The sequence below is a fragment of the Ostrinia furnacalis genome, unplaced genomic scaffold (assembly GCF_004193835.3).
Source record: "Ostrinia furnacalis isolate ACB-3 unplaced genomic scaffold, ASM419383v2 OfSCF0822, whole genome shotgun sequence".
Lineage (NCBI taxonomy): Eukaryota > Metazoa > Arthropoda > Insecta > Lepidoptera > Crambidae > Ostrinia > Ostrinia furnacalis.
In genome coordinates this window covers 25,826-38,460 of record NW_021131061.1, presented here as the reverse complement: position 1 = coordinate 38,460, position 12,635 = coordinate 25,826, and the positions used below count along the sequence as shown (strand labels likewise).

Genomic DNA, 12,635 nt, shown 5'->3' with positions numbered 1-12,635 from the left:
AATTATAAAATATTATTTATTTTATTGGTCGATGGAACCTAGCTGCCGAACTCTTTCGTTGCACTGGCCGTTATAAAAATGTGTTTTAAAAATTAATTAATTTGTACGATCTATCGTCATTTGTTTTTTCATTTTAAATGCAATCATCATTTAATTTTTGTTAAAATTTGTGAAACAGTTCTTCCGTAGGTAATGTGAATAATCTGGAAGTTCTTATTTTCGGCACACCCGATATAAAATGAAGGTAGGTGAAATACTAATTGCATTGTAATTTTTTAAAGTTTGGTCTAAAATACCTAAGCAATTATCAATAAATGAGCATTTCGTGTTCGTAATGTTCACACCGCAATCGATTTCGTAGTATTTTTGACGAAAACCTTTTACATTGCAATTTTATACACATAAAAAGTAGGTAGGTCATTCTTCCATCGCAGTCCATAAACGCGTTTTCTTTCTATTGCGTGTTGTTGGTTGGTGGTTGGCTTATTTTTATGTCTTTAAAAAGTTTTTGTTGTTTTAGACCTGAAGAAGAAAATGGATGGCGAATATTGCTGTTCGATAGGGCACGCCCATGCAAATTTTGGTGAGCATGTTTTTCTGTAACAATGCAAGCATTTTGTGCTCATGAGGTAGGTATTTTACCATTTTAATTTTATGTCGGTAAGATACTTCTTGTCCATTGCGATCTGTACCTGTCATAAGCCTTTTGATTTTATTTCTAGTGGAGTAAAATATTTTTTTCTTTGTCTTCAAATATTTTTTGTTTGTCTAGAATAATCTAAATAAATAAGGCTTGTGGTGAACAATGGCGTCGGATAGCCGTGCGAGGATTTCGTTAGGAGTTTTAAGTTACAACTTCACATATACTTCATTATACTTATTGTCCATCAAGCCCTTTAAGTAATTTTGGAAAATTTTCCCAATTCTAATGGTGGGAAAATATTTTTAGGGAGACTTAATTTGTGTAAAGATGTAGTAAGTAAGGTATCTTATAATGTTTTTTCTATCTCTAGATATTGAATAAGAGGCAGACACGAGGCTGGTGGCGGCTGACGGCGTCGCGTTGGATAGTTTAACGAGACTGTAAATTAAGGTGAGTAGTATGTTTATTAACTTATACCTACTTTTTAAGTTAATGTTTTTTTCTACATGTCTACACCCATTCTTACTGAGAAAGTGTACAAAAATGATGAGTGACTGATTTCATAACATAAATAACGTTGTTATTATTAGAGCAGTGAAAGATTTGTTTCTTTGTTTATTTTTTATTCATTTTTTTTTGTTTTTCTAGATATTTTAAGAAGAGGCCGGTACCTATGAGACTGGTGGCGACTTCGATTGCTGTGCGAGAATGCAAAGGTAGGTGAGCAAATAAATTATTTCTATTTATTTCGTATTTGCAATTCAAATAATATTAAACGAAGTTAGCTTTAAATTGCATTTTCATTTAGCTTGGAAATTTCTCCATACACCCATTTACAATTACCATGAGACTTATTTGTGGAAGGATTGATCTTAAAAAAATCTTTTTTCTTTTTCTACTTAGATATTTGAAGAAGAGGCACGAGGCTGGTGCTGGTGGCGACTGACGGCGTTGGATGCTGTGCGAGACTGCAAAGGTAGGTAACCTGCATGTTTGAACTTAGGAGTTATGAAAAGTATGCTTTTCAAGGTGTGTTTCAGCTAAATGACGTCGACTCCTGGACAAAGGCCTCCCCCAAGGATTTCCAAAACGACCGGTCCTACGCTGCCTGCGTCCAGGCATCTCCTGCCACCTTCTCCAGATCGTCGGTCCACCTAGTGGGTTGCCTGCCCACACTACGTCTTTCGGCTCGTGGTCGCCACTCGAGAACTTTTCTGCCCCAGCGGCCATCAGCTCTGCGAGTTTTTTACCTAAACATATTCTTCCTGAGGAAAAGTACCTATTCAAATGATGACTGATTGATTTAATTTCCATGTTCATGTGCAATACCACAATTTAACATTTTGCTAGTGATGTCTTTGATTTTGTCTTTAAATGTTTTTTTGTTTGTCTAGGTAGGTTTGGAGGCGGATTGCTGTTGTACGAGCCTGCAAAGGTAAGTAAGCATGTTTGTTTTTTAACGATTCTTAAGGGTCCACTGCACTTCTTTCTTAATTTTAGGATTAGCTTATTTATTTATTTTATTTATTTATTTAAAGGCACAACCACAGAATACAATTCAATAAAATTACAATGATAACTTAACTAGGTTTCACATTTAAATTATATTCCTATGAATGTTGCACACAACATTTATAAAAGAATAATTAAGATATGGAGCTTGAACAGGTTAAATATCAGTGGCTACGTTTACTTACTTAATGCATAATTCAATTGATTTTTTAAATGAGTAGAAATTTTGAAAATATATATCTAAATTGGTGGCATTATCATTATATAATCTGCACATTCGAAACAGAGGGTTATTATATGCTACATTGTTGCTGCAAACAGGAATACAGAATAATTTCAACCTTCTCTTACTACCGCTCGTCTTAAGTGATAAATGGCTCAATAAATCCATGGCATCATAATGATTGTTAACAATCTTATACAGTATAGCTAGATCCTGTATAGAACGTCTACACTGCAGTGTATTCACTTTGAAGTAGAGAAGTCTGTTTTCGTAGGAAGGTAGTTTACGTCGAAGGCCCAATTTCGAGCATAAAGTTTTTTGATCGTGGTTTTAACAGTATTTGAGCTAAAGTCTTGAAAAGAAGAAAGCCTACTATTTGGATTCGACTGTAATTTTTGAGGTATAATACATTATCGTAGCATATATATTTACGAAGATACAGATGTGTCAGCTGGAGACACGTGTCCTCAGCTTACACATAGAAAATAACTCATAGTTATGAAGTTCTAATGGCTCTAATTGAATGACTGAGATGTTTGATGACTCTAATTAGGCTTTTATTGATGGTATACTTGGAATTGCTCTAGGGCCAATGAGGAAGTTGGAGACATTCTCATCATTCATTCATGTCACAAAAGTCACAACAACACGGGAGACGTCTGTAATGTCTGATCGCTGATGTATTTTTTAGTTTTTCATTTTTCATTGAGAAAAATAGTCTTGTGTTATTGCTGACGATAATTCGCATTTTATTATTTATGCGTTGACTAAATAAAACACTTTAAAGTGATTCTCTAAACAGTGTCTACGTTTGTGATTAAAATAATGGAGGATAAACTGATGATGGACGATGTTTCGAGCACCGTGAGAGAAAGGGTGTTTTTCGCAGCAAGAGATGGGATGTCTCTAACTCTGTACGCTTTATTGTACGAGAAAAGTACAGACGAAATCGACGATATACTAAATACTGTAAGTACTCGTGATCATATTTGACAAAGCCAGGAAGTCTGAAATACTGTGCGTTTTGTCATCTCATAAAGTTCTCATGATATTTCTATTTATAACTTTCAAATCACTATGTTACCTTTTGCGCGCTATAATCTAACGTGTGCGTATAAAACAATTTATTATGCGTTGTTTACATGATCATACACAATGTGTTTGATTAGGTAATTTTCTCTGGCCACCACTTCCTTTTAAGTCACCTTTGATCTGATGTACCTACTGTTTTTATTCTGAATAAATGTTGCAGCAACTAATAAATTTGAATGGTTTTTAAAAAGTATGAGAAATTAAAATGTAAACTTTGGTTCCCTTTAATAAATTGAAATATTTTCATATACCTTCAATCTTAGCTTTGACAAAAGAAGAAAAATAAAGATGTTATGATGATAGTTGACCATTTAATATAATAAATTAATAATAATATAGTCTTTATTTCAGGCTTTTACATCCCATATCTTAATAATAAATAAATATTTCCAAAAACGTATATTGTAACGTTGGAGACAATAATTATAATTTACGTAGTACATAAAATTTATAAAATGTAAAAGTTATTTAAAAACATGGGTAAAATTTAAAAATACGATTATTTAATAAATTAATAATTTTTCAAAATTTAAGCAGTTTTATGGCTAAATGCATAGAAAAACTACATTAATTTGTAAAATGTTTACGTTTTGGTTTTAAGTTTTAAACCATAGTTATGTTGAAAGAAAACCCTTAAGTTAACACATAAAAAAATCTTCCTTTGCATTCATTATCAGTTAAAAATCTGGACTATGATTATTTTTAGACTTTGTTGTGAAAAACCTAACCTTACCAAATGCATGTGCAAGTACCTAAATGATATGTCATCAACCTCTGCCACAACAAACTATTTATAAATTGGCTGAAAATTTTGTATGAAGTGGCAATGACACGACATATTCTGGCTTAATAATTATGTATTTTATACGAACTGTTAGATTGACTTTATATTGAAACGAGTGCTTCCTTATCTATGTTTATTTTATTTCACTGAGTAGGTACTCTTGAGTACGCACTTAAAATACCTTTGTTTATTATAAATTATAAAGCTCTTGATAATTGTTTCTTATAGTCAGTCTTTAGTTAGTCTTTACAGTGTCGTAATATTTTCTCTCAGTCTTGCGATTTGTTTGTGAAAATGTGGTTCAAATTATGTACTAAGAAGTCATGCAATACCTATTTAATAAATCTGCATCGTATTAAAGTAAGAGACTGCATCATTGTTGTTGACGTTGTTGTAACAAAATCAACGTCTACATATTATTAAAGTAATTTTTGCAATTTGAACTTTGAGTCATGGTCTACATTTTGTAGTCGTGACAAAGTGCTGAGTGGTGCTGAGTGCGGTCCTATTATTATAGGCTTCATAGTTACGAAATTGTTCTGCTTACTGTTAATTTTGTCCTGTTTTCGTTTTACCACTTTATTTGTTTAGTGTGCTTCTGGACAAAAATGCGGGTCACGAGCCTCGATAGGTAGGCTAGGTACCTCTAGCATGAACAACTTTCGTCTTCAAATCCTTTTCGTATTCGACAAAATTCGATACTCAACCTTCGAATTAAACGCGTGACAATTTTGATTCTCAAAAACGTCAAAAGATTTCGTACAAAAACTACACAGCGCCCTTGTGATCGTGTCGTATAGTGATTAGTGAACTTAGTATGAGAAATGGTTGCACGAAACTTATTTTGAGATTTAAAATTATCACGTTATCGTTTAATACGAAGGTTGAGTATCGAATTTTGTCGAATACGCAAACGATTCGAAGACGAAAGTTGTTCATGCTAAAGGCACAGACTTTTGTAGGCCGATAGTTTTTGCAGGAGCTCTTAATATTGAAGGCCATTCACTGTTGCTATGATGTGTGGGTAGTATGATATCTTCTTGTCTCCAGGACGTTTGCTGCGACGGCGTGAAATGCACCCCGCTCATCGCGGCCGCGCGGCACGGCCGCGAGGGCGCCGTCAGGATCCTGCTGGAGAAGTTCCGGCCTCCGGTCCGGCTGGAGACCGAGGGCACTGTCAAGTTCGACGAATATGTTATAGAAGGTATGTCTTATCATCAACACCAAAGGAAGGCATTTCTGAAGCGTTTGAATCCCAATTCTGCACCAAACGCATGGGATTCTTATACTTCTTCCTTGTTATTTAGAATTCGGAGAATGGTTGCGATTTTCGAATCTATACTATCTGTACTAATCTATACTTAATATTATAAATGCGAAAGTAACTCTGTCTGTCTGTCTGTCTCGCTTTCACGCTTAAACCGCTGAACCGATTTTGATGAAATTTGGCATAGATATAGTTTGAGTCCCGGGACCTTTCCCGGGATGCCCTATGCCCTTGCATAGGATAGTTTTTATCCCGCTTTTTGAAACAGGGACGCTGCGATAAAGTTTTTCTGTGACAGACAAAATTCCACGCGGCCGAAGCCGCGGGCGGAAAGCTAGTTTTTATATAAACTGTAAATGAAACAACTATTCGATCTCCAACAAGCAGTTTGGAAAGAGCAATTCTCTCAATCTTTGTTACTCCGTATTTTTTATCTCCTAAGATTCTGGATAATATCTTTGTAAGTTAAGAGATGCCGTAACCAACGCTACGAACGTAGTAGTTTTGTAGATTTAATTGGTTTTCGTGGTATCCTAAAACCTTAAACTTTATATCTACGTTTCATATAACAGTTCGTAAAGACGTGGAAAGTCAGTCAGCTTGCTTTGTTGTTAAACACGCGGCGAAGGGCCGGTGACGACAACATCGGTCAACGATTCCTTAATGCCAACCCAAAATTATTTTACCGATCTATGTTTATCTGAAGAAAATATACGTCCGTAAACATTATGTATCATGCACGTGCTAATGTGCAAACAGATTCCACAACTTGTAAGTATCGGGGGACATAAATCCAAGACATCTGAGCTACTCATACATATCCGATGTGAACAATGAATCATGTTTCTGATTGGGCTTCCGATTATTCAGGATTAACCATTGTTGGCAGAATGACATAGTTAGCACAATTTGTCTTGTTCGTGGTCAAGCCACGGTTGACGAAGGACGCTTTGTTCGTCGAATAGGGAATCCTTGAAGTAGGTAGTCAACAAGACCTAGGCAGACTTGCAGTCGACTATAAACATCATATAAACGATACTCAAGAATGAGTCTACACTCCAAGGAGTAGATTTCTTAGAACAGCATCGGGATTATACACGAATTTCTGTTGCGTTTGTGTTTGAGACTTGTGCTTGAGACGTAAGACTCATTATTCTGTCAAAAATATATGCATCCACTTTGGATGCAGAATGCAGACCGTACAAATTCTTTATGTCCAGAAATAAGTGCTGCAAAGCGAAACGAAAATAACATTATCTTCAAAAGGTTTGAATACATTCACAAAACTGTAAAACTACAAACAATGACCTAAAATTCTTTTTGTGAGCGGAAAATAAGCTTCAAAAGGATTAAAACTCCTTTGTTGTTCTTTTTACTCATGCGCTTTTTGTGTGATGTTGTACGTTAATTCAAGGTAAACTGCATGTTATGCAGTTGTAATAGGAGCGAATTTGCAGCAATCTGATGTGCTGTGAAGTCTGTACAGTCAGCGTCAAATAGGTCGTAAAACCCAAAGTGGGCAAAAAGGCGACAAACAATCTTATTCAAAGTCAAAGCTTTTATTCAGCACTTACTTCAGCCTTTTCTAGGGCTATTAAACACGTTCCAAATAATTATAGCTTGCTCTACCACCACTTCGGGATAGCATATGGGCTGGTGCTGAGAAGAAGTGGCGGAAGAAACTCAGTTACCTTTGTCAGCCTATTCTAAGTAACAAAGAAGTGTTGCGAACTTATGCGACTTTGGGTGTCACGAACTATGACGCTGACTGTATTAATACGTCTTTGTTTGCCGAAAATAATTCTCACCCAATTAATCGCAGTACAGAGTAAAGACCATTTGCAATTTCACGGTCAAGACTTTGTTTTTGGTGCTAAAGCTTATAGACGTAAATAAAAGTATTTTTGGCGCATAGATGTTGTGTCGAATCAGCAGCAGCTTATTTAAGCAGTCGAAGATATTGTGTCAGGGCTATAGGTCAATTTTAATTTCTATTCAGGTACGCATCGCTTGACTTCATGCTTTTATAGCGTCAGAAACTGAAATACCATGGCGTATCCCGCCTTTGAAATTACTAATAAAATCTAAACTGTCTGTATTTGTAACTTTATTTGTAACTTTATTTGTAACTTTCTTTACTTTCTTACACCTGTATTTGTAACTTTTCGTATCCCTAATTTGAGAGAAACAATCGTTTCACTTATTTCACCCTCTTGATGATTTTATTCGTCAAAACGTAAGGCTATTCACCAATGTCAAAATTATCTCGATACTTAATCTATTACAATTTACCAACCACAATTTATCAAATTGGTTCTGAGGTTTAGGTGTGGAAAAGTGGAAATGTAGCAAACTACCAACATAACACCCAGATAGAGAGCTACTTTTGCATCGATAATATTTACTCGTTGCATGTTATTTATTTATTAGCCAGAATAATTCTTCTACCAATCGAGAACTAAACAAAAACTTTTCCAGTCTTTCTTTTACAAACCGAATCTTTTCGTCCAAATTACCTCAATGCCTGAAGACTAGAGTGTATAACCAATGTGNAAAATTTTAGAATGTTCCGCTAATAGCATATTTTTTATGTTTCTAGCAAAAATTTTGTATCTTGCATCAAAGATAGGAAGTTGATTATTTTTTTCAAAAATCTGCAATTAATAGGGAATCTGTCAAAAAAAAGAAATCTGAGAAAAGTCGACCCAAAAAAAAGATACAAAAATTTAAAGCCTACTGGGTCATACAATTTGAAAAAATCACAAAATTGACGATAACTTCTAAACTATGAAAAATCGTAGAACATACATGGGGGTCAAATCGATAGGTCTAGTCCTCACCTATCACCTGCCTTCGGCTTGACACCTTACAAGAAACACCCTGTATATTTTGTATAAATATATATATATTATAATATTTTATGTATTATATTGTGTACATTTTTGTAGCTTTTCAGCACCGCCTACTCAATATCTCTGTTTTGCTCAAGGTCAGCTGGTAGAGAATGACGTATGGCATTAAGCTCGCCTTTTTGTACTAAACATTGTTGTGTGTGCAATAAAGTCTATAAATAAATAAATAAATAGTAAATAATGTGTTTTGAATAAAGGTATTTGCCCTTATCAGTTAGTGCCACTGTAGAGTAAGGTCCTGTCACTTGTACTTGATAGCATTTTTAGGTGTTATTTTGATAGCACGTCTATGACTTTGTCAAACATTTTTTTTAGAAAAGTGGTACGTTGATACATAAAGGTTCGCCATCCCTGCCCTAGATGTATGGAGTACGTGGGGACTTCAAATATTTTGCTCAGGATCGAATGGAAATCTACTCGTTACGTTGATATTTACAAATGTGACTAATTCATTGCATTAGTGGGCATACTTTTAGGGTTCCTTAGTGACGGTCATAGCAGACTTATCAACTCGGAAAGGGATCAACAACGTATCGCCTTTCGCGCGCTGTCAATCGCTGTTACCGTGCGAAATTTCATATTTCATACAAAGAATACTGACCGCCTCGAGCTGATACGGTTACGATCCCTTTCCGAGTTAATAAGTGTGCTACGTCCTTTAAGGTACCCCTATTGTTGAGGTTCCATTGTTTGTCGCCTGTACGTCTACTCGTTCCTCACAGGGTTGTATACAACCTTAAAGGTAGGTTGTATACAACCCTGTGACGAACGAGTAAGCGTCTTTTAAACCATTATAAATTAATAATTTCATAAATCACAGAATACGTAGGTATTAATTTAATTCTTTCCAAATAAGTTTTATAGCACCTATCGAGTTCATTTTTAGCTCTAGATCGTAGTACNCACTTAATGCTCTCTTCAGTTCTTTCCAAATAAGTTTTATAGCACCTATCGAGTTCATTTTTAGCTCTAGATCGTAGTACAGTAAATGCGTCGAAATCGCGTGGATTGTTGTATTTTTTGAACTTTTTGTGGTATTTATTTTTCTCTTTTAATATTTTAATCAATCCACGGGAGAACCACGTGGGCCACGAATTTTGCGAATTAGATATTGGAGTATGTTTTTCTATTATTTCCCAAACGTGGTTGTAAAACACCTGTACGAAGTTGTCACACCCCAAGTCAGCGTACTGATCCCAATCTATTTCACTAAGATCTGAATTACATGCGAGAAAGTTAGTTTTATGAAATCTGTATTTTTTGCCAGGTTTCTGTTTCAACAGGTTTATTTTGCTATAGTTTAAAGTAAATTCAACTGAGCGGTCCTTACGGTAGACAATATACCTCTCATCAAACAGTTCGGAAGAATCCACGGATTCATTGAGCCATGTCTCACACAGACATATTATATCATAATTGTTTATTAATATTGAATTAGCTATTTCAGTGGTTTTAGATTTGGTACCTCTGATGTTTTGATAAAATACCGACAGTTTATCCATCATAAAAAATAAAACAAAGTTACATGTATTGGTGCGTAAACAGTGAGGTAAAAAAAAAAAAAAGTAAGGTAAACATTAATTCAAAGAGTCTAGCATATTTTGACACTTGACATGAATGAAAGACGATGTTTCATTCTTCCGCATGAATATACGTCCACCGCGCACCCACACGAATTTATACGCCAACTCCTTGGCTTTGGCTCGAGCGGCAGCATGCAGCGATTTGTTAGCCGGGGACAGATGCTCCGCAACGTAGATGGGAACGGTAGGCCCACTAAAGTTCAGCAGTGATGATCCGAGTTTGTTCTTGGGATGTGATCTGTTGTATCGCGAGACCGCCGAGTAAAACTCATCACGACATCGAGTACTTCTGAGTTGGACGACTATGGCTCGGGGGGTCTTACTTTCCTTGTTTTTGCGGGCAACCCTTGTGCAGTTTAATACATCTGTATCTTGTAACTTTAGAGAAACAACTTCGGCGATTTTACTGACTATGGATACGATGTTTTCATTTTTGTGCTCCGGGACTCCCTGAATCTCCAGATTGTTGTTACGCATGTATTGCTCGAGTTGATCAACCCGCTCCGACATGATAGAAACGGTCGAGCGGAGTTGCTCACATTCTGTTTGCATATTTTTATAGTCGATCATGATTGCACTTGTGGACTTAATTAGCTCATCATACTGGTTGCTTATGTATTGAACAGAGTTTTGCAGTTCGTGTAATTTTTCATTAATGGGGGCCATTTCAGCTCGAATAGCAGCTTTTATTTCACGTCTTATGATGCTTGTGAGGTCACTGCTAGAGCAGTCATATTTATTACGGTCTCCTCTGGTAGTTACGTTGTCTTGGGCAGAGTCATCACACTTCGTATCGGGGGAGGAATCATCATGCGTGGGATTTGTGCGTACGGGCGTATTAGTTTTATCACTCTTTGGTTTCTTAGTAACGCATTCAGGGCAAGTCCAGTTTTGCTTGCGTTCGCTTCCTGCACCGTAAAAGCTATTGAAACGCCTTTCACTTACACCAGCGCATATAAGATCATAAGTATTGGTGCACTTAGCACACTTAAGGAACTGTTTGCCTTTTATGACATTCAAACATCCAGCGCAATTCATCTGTTTTGAGGACATTTTCTTATTGTGTAATCAAAGAAACAAGGACAGTACAGATTGGTGCTACTGACTGCGTCGCCGCGTCGTCCAGTAGCTCACTATTTTAAATCGTAGATGTAGGTAAACAATCCCGATAATTCACCAACGAAAAATGTTCGCACACTAGTGAGTCCGTGCCGTCGAGTGAGTTCGCGAGAAGAACGTCCTAAGCGCCGTGCAGCGGCTGGCGCTTACGCGTTGCGATGATACACTTTGCACTGACTAAGTTCAACGGCGATTTTACGTGATTGATTGTGATATTTGTTTTATTATTATGCAGATACGATACACAGAATGTCACTATTTAGGGATTTTGCACAGATACACTATTAATGTCATGGTAGAAACAGTTTTTGCACAAAAAACAGCTTTTAAACTCAATTAAACCGAAAAAATTACGGGAGCCACTTGCAAACAGTCCGCTCTGTTCAAGTGCTTAATTAAGAACAAGTAGATAGGTAGGTAATATCATTTTGACTATCCTACTTGGCTACTTGATTTGTAGATCAAATAACTAAACGTTCTGAAAAAGTAGTGGAAGTGAACCTTTAAATGTTTTCTCGATTATTTATTATTAATGTTTTTTTACGTGTTTATTTTCAGCTTAGTGTACTACCTATGTTATTGTAGACTTGTGTACTCATCATACTTACAGGATTTTAATTTGTTTTTACCACCTAGTACATGTTTGGGAAACATCAACTTTAATGTATGTCAAAATTCATTTCTGTGCTTCGCTTATTTTAGTCATTTTACACTGTAGGTACCTACTAATTGATCTGGAAAGCTCTAAGACAAAGTAGGGGAGATAGCTAGTTTCGTCGAGACCAAGCTGCAGCCATGCACTCGTATCAAAGCATATAAGCAGTTTTACGAGCATCTGGTGTGTTTTATATATACTTATCAGTCTTTACAAAACTATTGCAGAATTTTCACACTATTATTTTTGTTGATTCACTATTGTTTTCATTGAATGTGCATAAATCAAGCGTAGCAAGCATAATTTATGACGTACACTCCTAATGCGGATAATGTACGAGACCGTAACGATGTCCTATAACTTCATAACATTAGATGTAGGATATCTTAAGGCAGTAAAAGCTGTAAAAGTCCCCGAAGACCGGATCAATCCGGCCTTATCGAGCTACGTACTGTAGGTATACGCTGCAACCGCAGCGGGCACTAAAAGGGGCTTACCTCCTCTTTTATGGGAGGGCGGATCGCTCAATTTATTACCTACACATTTTACAAGATTCACTGCCCAATCTTATTGCAAATACTTCAGTAAGATATCTTGTCCGCAGAACAATTGTGCCTTACCTGAATGATGATACGGCGTAGTAAAATTTACAATAAAATTATGTTTGTTCCTACCTACATAACCGCGTAATCTTTTCAAGTTGCGCGTTGTATTAGTTTATACATACAAAATATCTTTTATACATACAAAATATCTACACTAAATCCAGTTTATTTCAATACTGTTGTGATTTATTTTATTTCGCTTATGATAATAATGTAAAGTTTATTAAGATTGATAGAAAT

At 36.0% G+C, this 12,635-nt stretch overlaps 1 protein-coding gene across 1 annotated transcript in view; it reads left to right on the top strand.

The window, feature by feature from the left end:
• Positions 1-3,015: 3,015 nt before the first annotated feature.
• Fem-1 (protein fem-1 homolog B) overlaps positions 3,016-12,635 on the top strand; it is a gene marked incomplete at its 3' end in the record, with an annotated part of 33,050 nt that continues 23,430 nt past the window's right edge. The window contains exons 1-2 of the mRNA XM_028300919.1: positions 3,016-3,347; positions 5,305-5,458. Coding sequence (XP_028156720.1) covers positions 3,204-3,347; positions 5,305-5,458 — 298 coding nt within the window. The remainder of the gene's footprint in view (positions 3,348-5,304; positions 5,459-12,635) is intronic.